This window comes from Xyrauchen texanus, chromosome 34 (genome assembly GCF_025860055.1).
Source record: "Xyrauchen texanus isolate HMW12.3.18 chromosome 34, RBS_HiC_50CHRs, whole genome shotgun sequence".
Lineage (NCBI taxonomy): Eukaryota > Metazoa > Chordata > Actinopteri > Cypriniformes > Catostomidae > Xyrauchen > Xyrauchen texanus.
The window spans coordinates 24,524,341-24,538,140 of NC_068309.1; the positions used below are offsets into that span (position 1 = coordinate 24,524,341).

Here is a 13,800-nt window from a genome sequence, read left to right on the forward strand (position 1 = left end):
AGATTTTCACGCACAAAAGTCTCTAGAGTTTACTCAGAATGGTGCCAAAAACTTCCAGTGAGCGGCAGTTCTGTGGTCGGAAATGCCTTGTTGATGAGAGAGGTCAATGGAGAATGGTCAGACTGGTTCAAACTGACAAAGTCTACAGTACTTCAGATAACAGCTCTGCACAATTGTGAGAAGAATATCATCTCAGAATGTTAATCTGAGATGTGGGTTGGTGCTATTTTGGCGGCACGAGGGGGAACCTACACAACATTAGGCAGGTGGTTTTAATGTTGTGGCTGATTGGTGTACATTTAAAGTATCTGCATTTAATTGCATCTGTAGTTAAAATATGAGTTTACAAATGTGCCAAACTTGCCTTTTTTGCAAATGATGGATTCATAAGAATTTTCCAACTAAGTTCTGGTTATGCTAACGTTTGTGTGTAAAAATGTTCAGAGTTGGTCAGTCCAGGTTTTGACCATCATGATTGCTAAAAAAGAGATTTCCTTTACAGCTCTTCAGCATGTACGCCACCTTATCCGTTTCTATTTCTGTGAGTAAATAAACAGCATACTCCTCATTTTGCATGCAGCTTGATTTAAACTCTTACCAGCCATCCTGTCCACTTCCACCCACTCACTTGAAATATCAGTTTTGTAACTACTGTAGGTTTCGGTATCGTCTGTTTACGTGTATCTACTCTGCATGGAACGTGAGTTGGACTATATATTCTGAGATAAAACATTCATGAAAGTCATCAGCAACTAGTAATGTTCATTATCAATGCTTTTCCCAGCATGACCACTCTCATTTGACAGTGAAATTAGCTGCTGGTACCTCTGTTTGTTTCCCCAGTGCCAACAGTGACTCTTGTCTTTGCATGTGTTTGTTTGCTTACGTCTGCATGAAGTTTTGACTGAAGCCTGATTGCACTGATAGTTAGCTGCAACATTACTTTCACAACACATGAACTTCATCTTAAGACACACATGGGTTTGAAATTAAGTAAAAGTGTAAGAAAGACTTAAAAGATTGAAAACATTTCAACATAACTCCAATTAAAATCTTAGAAACTTTGTTTTAGCGTTATATTAATTTTGTAAATATGTACATGCTATCTTAAAGGGGCAGTTCACCCAAAAATGTAAATTTTGTCATTATTTACTCACCCTCATGTTGTTCCAAACCATATGTCTTTCTTCAGTGGAACACAAAAGATGATTTTGGGCTGAATGTTAGCCTCAGTCACCATTTGCTTTCTTTGTATGGGAAAAAGATGGAATGATTGTTCAGAATGAGGCTGAGAAAGGATGACAGCATTTTCATTTTTGAGTGAACTGTCCCTTTAAGAAATGATCCATGGTCACTTAAATAAAAAAATATTTATTTGACACCCATTTAGAAACAAGATTTTGGTACATCATAAAGGGCATTATTATATACAGTCATGTTTATTTATGCTCAACTTCGGCACAGAAAAAATAATCATCATAGTTAAACAATATTTTAGATTCTAGAAAATAAGGGTCACACATCACTTTGCAGTGTTCCAGTCCTTGTGTTCAAGTAATGGCAAATTACATATTCATATACAGTATATACTAAGGGCTCAGGGTGTTTATGACCATTAATTTTACTACTATTAACCATATAAATAAGATTAAATATACATTAAATGCTGTGCAAACAGTGAAAATGTACTTTTCACATGATTTACACAAAAATAAAATTCTGGTTTTCACACCAGTTTTCCTGCATGTTGTAGGTTTCAAATGCACAAACAGTTTTCACTATTGCAATGGCACTTGTGAAACAGGAGCCGCAAAGCAACTTATTCAACACCGAAGTCCACTGTTTAATGACATTTTACAGGCAGTCTAACTGTTTAAATCCTATAAGCGGAAAGTCAAAGTTTATAATGAAACAACCATTTGCTGCTGAAAACCACTCAGAAAGAGACAGACATGCCACTTTACTATGAGTAAATGTAAATTAGCTGAAGTAACGGCAGTATAAATTGCACAGGACTAAAGAGAATCAATTACTGACAATTTTAAGGACTTATAACTAATAAAACATTTCATAATTCAAAATACAGTCACTGAAAATGATCTTTAAACCCCTGTATTAAATCTTTGAAATAATTAAGTCAAATCTCTCTCACTCTCACACACACACACACACACACACACACTCCTCAGTCTTGGCCTAAAATGAGAGCCGCCATCAGAGCCCATGTGTCTCAAGTTCCAAGGATACGATGTGTCAAAAGCGTTTTCCCTCTGGAGGTGTTGCAACCATCACCTCCTTGCCTCCAAAGTCCCAGTAGGCTGTCATGTGGAAGGCCATGTTGGAGAGCACCACGAGATACTCACACACAGCAAAGAATGTATATACTGCCATAGAGAGTCAACAGAACAAGGTTAAACACTGGTTTATATAATCTTGTGTTGAACACACAGGAGAATATTTCAAGAATATTTGTCACTCTTTTCCAAGTAAATTGCAAAAAAGCACCATAAAAGTGGTCCATATACAATTCCTGCATTCTATACCAAGTATTCTGAAAACATAAAATAGCTTTGTGTGAGGAGCAGACAGAAACTGAAGTCATTGTTCAATTAAATTCTTTGACATCCTCTATGCTGACACTCTTTGGCATGTTCATGCGAGAAGTAGCATTTTACGATTCCTGAAGGGTCAGTTTATTTAGTAATTTATATATATATATATATATATATATATATATATATATATATATATAGTTAGTATATTTGCAATGAAACAGTCAATTTAGCTTACAAAACCGGTCTGAATGATTAGTTCAAGAATCTGACCGATTTGGTCACTGTGAACAACAGCCCAACGAAGGGTAAGATTATCCTCCTGACACCAGAGCATGACTGCTGTGTGCATTTCCCTTTTTGATTTGTAACATCTAATAAACATGCAAAAAAAAACAAAAAAAAACATTCTAGAGCAAATAGTTTCCCTAAAAAGTTATGTCCACATATGTAGACAATGGGACTAAGTTGTGAATTTTTAATAACACCAAGCTATAGAAAGTCAGATTTTTGTATTATGTTTCCAGGAGTGTTGGTTATTCATGTGGGATGGGAAAGATATAGGATGCTTCCTTGCTCTCTATTTAGTGAAGTACTTATCCTCCAGTGTGCTCTGTCTGCCTGCACTGGTCTCAGAACAGTTCGAAGTGCAACTTATTTTCATGAAAATCCACAGAACATGTAGGATTTCTAATGAAAACCTAGTGCTATTCTACAAATTAGTGTACATTGTGTTTAGCGCCGTGGAGTTTTGCGATAATTCACTCAAAGTTTTACAATGGAATATCAGATGAAACTACAGACTCTAATCTTTTGATTTAAACAGGTTTCAATGTAAAAATGTAATTAGGTTTCTCACCAGATGTAGTTTTGTTGGTGCTTCTCCCAAAGACAAACTCTGCTGTGGTCAGCGCCATGTTGTTTTGTCACGTAATTACGTGCATCAAAAGTTTAACCCTTTACTGATAGCTCAGAATCTCCTGAACTGAGATCAGTCAGCGAAGCCAAAATACAATGTCCACACATGTGTACGCAGGGTTGCACAAGGTTATAAATTAATATTGACTTAAACTCAGTCTACGCCTCACACAAACTATAATATGGCTTCAAAAGTCTTGGAATATAATGCTCGAGTCATGTGGACCCCTTCCTACGTCATTGTGGAGCTTGACAGCCCAAGTTCCCATTCGCTTTCATTATATGGAAAAGAATGGGCAGGATATACTTTAAAAAAATTCACCCTTTGTGTTCGACAGAAGAAATAGGGTCATACTGGTTTGGAACATGAAGGTAAGTTACTTTTTTTTATTTCTTTTGAGGACTATAAAGTGTTTTAAAGTAGTAGTAAATTCATACGGGTAGAAACACCAAAAGGGAACAACTGCTGAGTGGAACATGGGTGGAGTGAAAGACAAAGAATGGCCAAGATGTTGAACTCACTTCCTGGTTCACAGTACGAGTTGTGGCGTCTGTAGAAGTAGAGAGCCAAAAGACAGAAGAAAACGTTGAAGATGAAAAGGCGGCGCTTGTGACGGTATGACATCATATCCTGATGTCAAGGAGGATTTGAGTAGATGAAGTGAAGAAACAATGGAAAGAAAAGGAGAAAGAAGACACAGTGTCATCAGTTCTCTTCTGCAATATGATGTGGTGCAAGCAGGTGGCATGAGGTTCTGTTAAAGCACAGTCTATTTCAACCACTTCCCCTGAAGCTCAGACACACGCACAAACCTGCACTTTCACAGCAATAGAAATAAAAAGACACTGCGGTCTCTGACACATTTACTCAAAAAGCAACACCTTTTATATAGCTGTGCTCATGGTGTTAATACTGCTGAAGTGTTAAAAATGTATTAGATCAAGTAACTGCCCCTCATTTTCTTTAATAAAAAAAAATTCGAGGTTACAGTGAGGCACTTACAATGGAAGTTAATGGGGCCAAATTTTGGAGGGTTTAAAAAGGCTGAAATGTGAAACTTATAATTTTATAAAAGCACTTACATTAATTCTTCTGTTAAAACTTCATTATTTGACCTGTAAAGTTGTTTAAATCATTGTTTTTACAGTTCTTTTATGGTTTTAGTCGTTACACCACCATAGTGATAAAGTAAAATTGGCTATAACTTTACACAGAAAATGTTAGTAAGTAATTTTATCACACTAAAATCATGTTAACACACATATTGTTTACGTCTTGTGGCTATACTTTTGAAACAGTGAGTATTTTAACGTTTACGGATTGGCCCCATTCACTTCCATTGCAAATGTCTCACTGTAACCTCGAATTTTGCTTGTCAGAATGACATTTTGCCACAAATGCTGCCGATTGAGCTTAACTTGTATTGAATCCAGAATAATCCTGAATAAAATGCTGAATTTAAATGTGGTAAATGGGTTAAACGGAGCTGAAAGCAAAATAAAATTAGCCAAAATATTCAGTAAACTAATACACAAGCGGATTCGTAGAATGGGTGTTCCAGTTCTCTGGAAATGTTCATAGCTTCTGTGGAATTATTCAGGCAAAGATTCAGTGTGAGGCTGATAACCAGTTTTATTATATGATTTGTCATACAGTTATGGCCAACATTAATGAAGCTTTGAGGGTTGCCTGTGACCACAGAGTTATTATGCACAGAAGCATGTATGCAGTCAAAACCCATTTATTGTGTGTCAATAGATTCATTTATTGTAATTGCAATGCACTGGGCCGTCCCCTACTATGAATGGAAATGTAAAATGCATCATGCATGCAACAGTATTGTGTGATTGGTATATACTGCCTTCTGCTGGTTCATTGATATGCATAATAGTAACTTCGATAAATTATTTAACCACAGAATAAGAAAAACAAATTACCTCTGCACTAAGGGAATGTCTCTCAATCAATGACCACAACCTGCATGTGCACAGCATGTGGAATAGAGAGCTCGCAATAAATATGATGAAACCACTCTTATGGACACCTGTGGAGCACACAAATATATACAACCCAGCATTACTTCACAGGCTTAAATGCTAAATGTCTGTTATAGAAGCAACACACACACACACACACACACACACACACACACACACACACTTGGAAGAAAGTTAAAACAGACACATGGGGGATCATACGATTCAGGGCTCAACAATAAGGCTGATTCCGACCAGTGATGCATCCATGTGTACCTTGTTTTAAAAGAAAAGAAATAAAACGAATATAAAATATTGTGTCTGGCAAAGTAACTTGTATTATTATGGTGACTATGAAAACCACTTGATCATATGGCATTGAAGGAATAAAACAAAACAAACAAAAAAAGTGATGTTTCGTTCTCTTCTAAAATGTAAGATTTTTTTATCTATAGTATTATGTTTTATGTTATAAATTATATATGAATTTTCCCAACACACTGACAGTGTGATCTTTGTACGGGACATGTGATTTTTATTATATTTCTGAAATATCTAAAATACGTGTCTTTATTAAACATGAAAATGGATGGAAAGACGTCTTATTGGCAAAATTAAATAACTGGTACATTGAGTGCATTTTCATCTTTTTATTTTCAATATAAAGCAACAGAATTAAAATGATATCTACTTTATCAGCAACAGTACATGAACGTGAATCCCGCGATATCTGCCTTTGAACTCGAAGGTGTCTGATCAACCACAAGAAGTGAGAATTGTCTGATATGACAGCTCTTATTTCACTCTTAATCTGACTGCAGCCGTCTACTCTCATCTACTTTCAAGGTGAGGCGTTTGGCATCTCAAATATATATATATATATATATATATATATATATATATATATATATATATATATATATATATTTTCATCTATCATATCGATTCAGAAGACATGTATTTTACCACTGGAGTTGTATGGATTAATTTTATGCTGCCTTTATGTGCTTTTTGGAGCTTAAAATTTCTGGTCACAATTCACTTGCATTGTAAGGACCAACAGAGCTGAAATATTCTTCTAGACATCTTCACGTGTGTTCAGCAGAAGAAAGAAAGTCATTCACATCTGGGATGACATGAGGTTGATTAATTGATGAGAGAATTTTCATTTTTGGTTGAACTGTCTTTTTAATTTTTAAAAACATCTTTTGTGGCCTCAATTAAATTGTTTTTTTTTTTTTTTTTTTTGTGAGAATTGCCTTTTTTGTAACATACAAATATGTTGGGGGACAAAAATAACATATTGCTTTTATGGTGGCGCCAGTGAAAATATTAGCAGGTTGAATACAAATCTGAACTACTGGTCCAAAAAAAAAAAAAAAAAAAAAAAAAAAAAAAAAAGTTTAATTAAAAATAAATCCTTATTGTTGAGTCCGGCAATTAACACAGGTGAAAAGCCTAGTGTTTACAAGTACTTTTGCATCTTCATCTACTTAGAAGGTAGCACATTTTACGAATTAATAATAGTAACAAAAAAGGCATTACATTCCGCAAATCGAGCAGGAGATTTCGGCATCTGTCTGATCAAACTGAACTTGGAGCTTCATTTCAGATATGCACTTACTGTAGGTCTCAGTGGAGGAGACGTAGGTGAGCAGAAGCAGCCCCACATTCTCGATGAGAGCAAAGATGAATGTGAGGAAACTCAGACGCTGCTCCAACAGCCGCTTGGAAAAGCGTCCACGGTAAAAGCTCAGGTATGCTGCTGCCACCATGAATCGCGGGGCCGAGTGCAGGCCGACGCTGAAACGCCAGATGTAGCGCTCTGGAGTCAGACTGATGGACGCGCTGATGGACGGGAGGTAGTTAGAAACCTGTAAATGTATTTCTATTTAGTGGGATATATTCTTGAGACTGGCTGAAGCAGGTAGATAGATACACAACTGTGCTAAACCAAAGTTCCTTTAAGGCAAGCCAGTCCACTCGGCGGCCATGACGAGTGGACTGGAACGCTAACAAGCGGCATACAACTCCTATCTACTTGAATGGGAAAATACCAAAATATCCAAAACGGTTGATCAAGATTACGATCAAAGAACATATTTCAAATCAGCAGAAAATTTGACAATAGCAGTATCATACATGGTGCTTCTTTAGCTCAGGTCACGCTTAAAACGCAATATTTCAGACTGATTCTGCTAATGCACATTCGCGTTGTCGAGTTGATTGACAAGCGATCTCTGTATCTAAAAGCTGATTGGCTCTTTTCCCTGTAGGGTGGAGCTTCTTATTGTACAAAGGTTGGACGTTCCCAGAGCCATCGTTCCTATTCGTTTTTTTAATAGAAGTGATCCGTCTGTGCTAAATAGTTTCTCTGGCTAAATGTAAATACAGGCTGTTTGACTAAATTAGTTTAATGGAGCAATAATGGACAGTGGCTCCAAAGAAGATACATTATTCTCAATTAATAAATTATAGTTTGTAAAATTGCATTGTGTACTGTAGTTCAACGCAATGCAAAGTCTGAACCAATAAATTGCATTAAAGATTGTAAACACCCGAGTCTGACAGCGATGTGTGGACAATATCTATCTGTCTAGCAGTAACTGAGGCAGGGCTTCTCACCTCACAGTGTGTGTAAGTAGCAGCATTGTAGTGGTTGAGGAGTGACAGCACGACGCAGGTGATGAGGCCGAGCAGAGGCAGACACACTGTGATCACCGCTAACCGGGTGAAAGGCACACGGATGAGAGGCTTATCTCGATCCACAGATCCGTACGGGACCTGTTGCATCTTACCTGGACCAACTGCAGCTCCAAATGCGTTAACAACTTTTTTGAATTGACGGAGAAAGGTTCATTTCGACAGCAATGATTTCGTGCCCACGTCCATTGCATGTGTGATATTTACAGAGATCTGAAGTTCGGGAATGGCAGTGACTGCGTGACTTGAGTTACAAGCTTAGCAAACGACAGTTTGCTCCGGTTCTCTCATATCGTCCTTCTGCCATGCGGGTTTAACACCAGACGAACTGTAAATGAAGCTGTGTTTAAACCAATAACAATAATAAAATAGTTAATATTTTCAATATATCCCGAGAATGTTCAAACAACGATTATCTTGCTGCTGTTCTAGATGTGAAAGTATGTGGATTATCATGGACCGAGCTTCCGGTTCCGCAATGACTCTGAACTTCAAAATTAAAGCCCCTTAAAACGTAAACCACTGTGAAAAGATTTTGTTATGCTGTTCATTTTATAATCTGAACACTGACATGACATATTTAAGCAATGATATTCAACAAACAAGTAAAGGATGTTAACCCTTTAATGCCTCAGGTCTTTAGTGACCGGGAACTCATTCCACCCCTGTACTTCATACTTTTTTTTGGAGTTATGCCCACAACACTTTACTATTCCTCAACTGGTCTCTTTTAAATAGAAGGCAAAAAAAAAAAAGGCAAAATTATTAATAATAATAATACATTTATACATACATAATTACATATATAAAGAACCCGACTCTCTTGTGAACGGCCATTAACGGAAGCCATTGATTATAGTTTATGAAGTTGTAAATATGGATATATTCTTCAGAAGTCCTTTATTAACCCCCTGGAGCAATATGGATTACTTTTTTGATGGATGGATGTGCTTTTTTGGGCTTCAAAATCTAAGGTGCCATATACTCCCATTATAAAGCTTGGAAGAGCCAGGATATTTTTTTTTATATAACTCAGATTGTGTTTGGCTGAAAGAAGAAAGTTATTTACAGCTAGGATGGCTTGAGGGTGATTAAATTATGGGATAATTGTAATTTTTGGGTGAACTAACCCTTTAAAGTGGATGTCAATTTTTCCCTCTTTAATTTCCTTAGTGTGTTTTTGGCCTGATTATACAAGATTTTATTCCCGCTTCTGTAAGCATCCTCTTTGGCATGACGAAGCTGTCTGAGTTTTCCTGTAAACCATGGTTTGTCATTGTTGAACATTAAATAAGTCCTAGTAGGAATGCACATGTCCTCACAGAAACTGATATACGATGTCACAGTATCTGTGAGCTCATAGAGATTGGTGTGTGCAGCTTCAAAAACACTCCAATCAGTGCAAAGCAGGCTTGTACTTCCAGCTCCGCTGCAGTGGTCCATGTCTTTACCACAGGTTTAGCTGATTTAAGTTTCTGCCTGTAGCCTATGTTGGAAGAAGATGAACCAAACAATAATCAGAGAGTTCCAAAGCTGCACGTGGGACAGAGCGATATGCATCCTTCAATGTTGTGTAGCAGTGGTCCAGTTTATTTCTGTCCCAGGTGGGGCATGTAATGTGCTGTTTGTATTTAGGCAGTTCACGGGTGAGGTTGGCTTTGTTAAAATAGCAGAGAATAATAATAAGTGAGTCCTGGTGTTGTTGCTCCGTGTCTGTGATCTGATCAGCCAGCTGTTGCAGCGCTGCATTCACACATGTGTGTGGAAGAATATTAACACTCACCAGAATGAATGAGGAAAACTCCAGCAGCAAAAAGAAAAGCTTACAATTGATAAAGAGTGCTTCCAAATTAAGACAGCACATCTTCTAACGTTGTTACATCTGTACACCAACTTTCATTGATGTAAAAGCATGTTCCACCACCTCTTGTTTTCCCCATTAACTCCATAATGCGATCCACTCTGAACAGCTGAAAGCCTGGCAGATTTAATGCAATATCCAGAATGGCTTCACTCAGCCAGGTTTCTGTGAAGCACAAGACAGCAGAGTTTGAAAAGTTCTTATTTGTACAGGTGAGGGGAGATGTAGTTTGTCTGTTTTGTTAGGGAGAGAGCGGAGATTCGCTAGACGAATACTCAGCAGCGCTGTTTGAAAACTGTGCTGTCGGAACTTGACCAGCGCTCTGGCTTGCTTCACTCACCTGCGTCTAATAGTGCGCTTAAACAACACAGCTGCACCTCTAACTAAAATGTCCAGCAAATGTCCAAATAGTAAAAAACCAGGAAAAGATTGTCTGGTATGCTGCCAAATGTTCAGCAGTTCATCCCTGGTAAAACTGAATGAAAGAATTTGAGAGCTCCACGCCGAGGTGGCCATCTGCGACACCATCTTCAGAAAATTAAAGTGGCTAAAAGAAGCTCCTCTGAGAAGCTGAAAAACAAGTTTCCAGCTAACAAGCTTGCATCAGTGTGGAGAGGCCTGAAAGGCATACACCATCCCCCAACACTGTAGGGATCCAACAATTGGCTGATGACTTGACTGTGTTTTACTGTAGGTTTAAATCCCCCAGTCTCACACCACACACACCCTGACATTCACTTCACACAAACACCTCCTACACCCCCCCCTCCAACCTTCATTTAAGATCTGTGAAGAGGAGGTGTGCTGGGTATTCTGGAAACAAAAGACAAGGAAAGAACAGGGCCCAATTGGTGTTTCACGCACGCGTCTAAAATTCTGTGCTCAGCAGCTGGCCCCCATCTTCACACAGATCTTCAATGGATCACTGGAGCAGTGTGAAGTTCCTGCTACATCACTGGACCCTTTCTAGATCCCCTTCAATTTGCTTATAGAGCAAAAAGGTTTGTGGATGATGCAGTCAACATGAGATTGCATCATATCATGCAACATCTGGACAGACCAGGGACACATGCAAGGATCCTTTTTGTGGACTTCAGTTCGGCTTTCAACATCATCATCCCAGCTCTCCTGCCACAGGCTCTGCTAATCTACTCAGCAGTCATTGAGCACCAGAACCATCAGGCACAAGAAGAGTTTTTTTTCCCTCAGGCTATCCATCTCATGAACAGTTCAAACTATACTATAATTATGTGCAATGCACAGCATAGTCTATTGTATTATTTAACATATCCTACCTCTTCTGCATTACAATCCCATGTATTTTACAAATATATATATATATATATATATATATATATATATATATATATATATATATATATATATAAAAACAATATATATTTTTTATTGTTTATATTTATTGGTGTATTGTTTGTGCACTGGAAGCTTCTGTCACCAAGAACAATTCCTTGTATGTTGAAGCATACTTGGCAATAAAGCTCATTCTTTTTCAGTGTTAAAATACTTTCTTCTTTCCCAGCTTAATATGCTGACATTCATAGGTGAATTTTTTGGAAAACTGTAAACACTGTGTCTCTGTGCCACAATGATTATTCCTCTTTTTGTTTTGAAAACCAGCTTAGGCCAGCCCCAACATTACTCGACCAATGGCTTTAGTTGGGGGCGGGACTATCTTTTTCAAAAACTGCAAACAAGGGGCATATTAGGAAAGCTGTTATATCATTTTATTTTTTGCAATTCCGTTTGGAGGCGCTAGTGTCACTAATGAGAAATTTAAGCTTTAAAGAGAAAGACCCTAGATATATAATAGTGTTTGAGGGTTTTTTGCGCTTCCATAAATAATATGTTTATGATTATTTCATATCTATTTAAGTTTTCTATCACAAGATATCCATTTCTTTGTTTGTTACAAGACAAATGAGTACTATGTTCATACAAATAAATACTATCACATTGATTTTCTGTGCAACAATGGTGAAATAGGAGAATCCCTTATGCAAGTACATATGCATATCAAAGTGGCACTGTAGTTCTCTTACGAGAGGTTCTCTCGTATTGCGTAAACTAGCTTACGCTACGGGAAAGATTCATCTTTTCTGAGATATTGAAGCCAAAAAATTATCCTTAATTTTTGTATCCATTGTCAACGCAGTGCGGCAGCTGCAGACCTTGAGCGGGCTAGCTAGCGAGCTCATAGGTTGCTCTGCGGCAACTGCTGCAGCCTATAGACGAGCATGGGCGAACTCGCATCCAATGAGAGGCGTCCGCGCGCTCACTGCAACAAAGCCCGCCAAAATGGCCGTGACTAGAGTGCATATAAGCGTAGTTCGTAGGCTGGAACCCTGATTTTCATCTCTTCAGCGAAGCTCTTCGCATCTCTGAACTGGAAGCCGCGTCGCCGTTCGAGGGGCATCAAGCAAGCGTGGACAGCGCTCGAAGAAGCCGGCCGTCTTCGCCACCTTCAGCCATCCTGCGAGCTACGCCATCCGGCGACGTATCCTTTTTAAAGCAAGCTAGTTCTTATGAACTTCACAAAAGAGTACGAGCGTCTTTTTAAAGATGCCTCGCTCCACTTGCGCCTCATGCCGCGCCCTTCTCAGCACCGGAGACCGCCACGTCATCTGCGCTCTCTGCCTGGGACTGGGGCATGCAGAGCTCACCCTCGCTGAAGGCGGATGCGATCTCTGCGAGGAGCTTCCGATGTCGACCCTGCGGGCTCGACTCGAAGCGCTCAGGACCGAAGCCGCCGCGTCGCCTTCCATTCAGCCGCGCAGTAAAAAGCGCCGCTCTCAAAGGCTGCCGGAACCAGTGGTAGAAGCGATTGCCTCGCCGGAGCCCCTCCCTCGAGCATCGCCTTCACCCTCCCCGCCCACCCGGGACGCGCAGTTGCCGCCGAGCGGCTGCTCTGCTGCCATCTCGGACGAAGAAGCGGAGGACAAGGGCTGTTCCATCATGGCTTCGGACAGCAAGGAGTGGTCAGGCTCACACGCCTCCTCCTCGGCCCAGGAATCCAGCAGGACCCGCGCCGGAGTCGAAGGGGAACTAACGCGCCTCCTCACACAGGCCATCGACCGCCTCGGGCTCGAGTGGTCACCGCCCCCTGAGCAGGCTCCCAACAGACTCCACGCCGCACCTTTGCCCGCCCTCCGCGAGATGGCGGTCTAAGCTGGTGCTCCTGTCTAAGGCCTGCAGAACTACTTCCGCCTGTGTTGGCCGCGCCTATACCGCCGCCGGCCAAGCCGCATCTGCTCTGCATTCCATGGCCGTCTTACAGACAGAGGCTGTTTCAGATCTGACTAGCCGACTTGGGAGAAGCTGAACGCACTACGCGCCGCTCTCTCTGTCCGGTCTCTTCGGTTCCGCGGTGAGTGGCATTGTTGACCGTTTCTCAAAGCTCAAGCCATGAATCTCTTTCTGCCTCGTCGCGCTAGCTCCTCTGCAGGCCGCCCACGTGACCAGCCTCCTGCACGAACCTCTTCACAGCGCCCAGCTCAACAAGCCAGACTTCTCAGCGTCGACAGGGCGGCCGCCCTCGATCACGCTCAGACAGCCGCCGCAGACCGCCGCCCCCCTGCGGGCCTCGGCCTAAGATTGTACTGAAATCTGAGCAACCCAAGTCCTCCTAGCGTTGTTGAGAAAACGACGGCTCAGTCCCGCCACGGCTGGACCACCCTCAAAGCTTCGCCCCCTGTCAGTCCCCTTCTCTCAGGCTACTGCAGTGGTGGATTCAGCAGCCAACAAGCCGGTGATACTACCCGTTTGCCTGCA

At 40.3% G+C, this 13,800-nt stretch overlaps 1 protein-coding gene across 1 annotated transcript; it reads right to left on the bottom strand.

Moving 5' to 3' along the window:
- Nucleotides 1–1,389: 1,389 nt before the first annotated feature.
- On the bottom strand, nucleotides 1,390–8,613 carry LOC127628076 (post-GPI attachment to proteins factor 2-like). Its single transcript, XM_052104754.1, has 5 exons — nucleotides 8,073–8,613; nucleotides 7,072–7,321; nucleotides 5,409–5,515; nucleotides 3,993–4,101; nucleotides 1,390–2,384 (listed from the first exon to the last, which is right to left on the bottom strand). Exons 1-5 carry the CDS (start codon nucleotides 8,238–8,240, stop codon nucleotides 2,254–2,256), a joined length of 765 nt encoding a protein of 254 aa, XP_051960714.1. The 5' UTR covers nucleotides 8,241–8,613; the 3' UTR covers nucleotides 1,390–2,253.
- Between the last annotated feature and the right edge of the window lie 5,187 nt (nucleotides 8,614–13,800).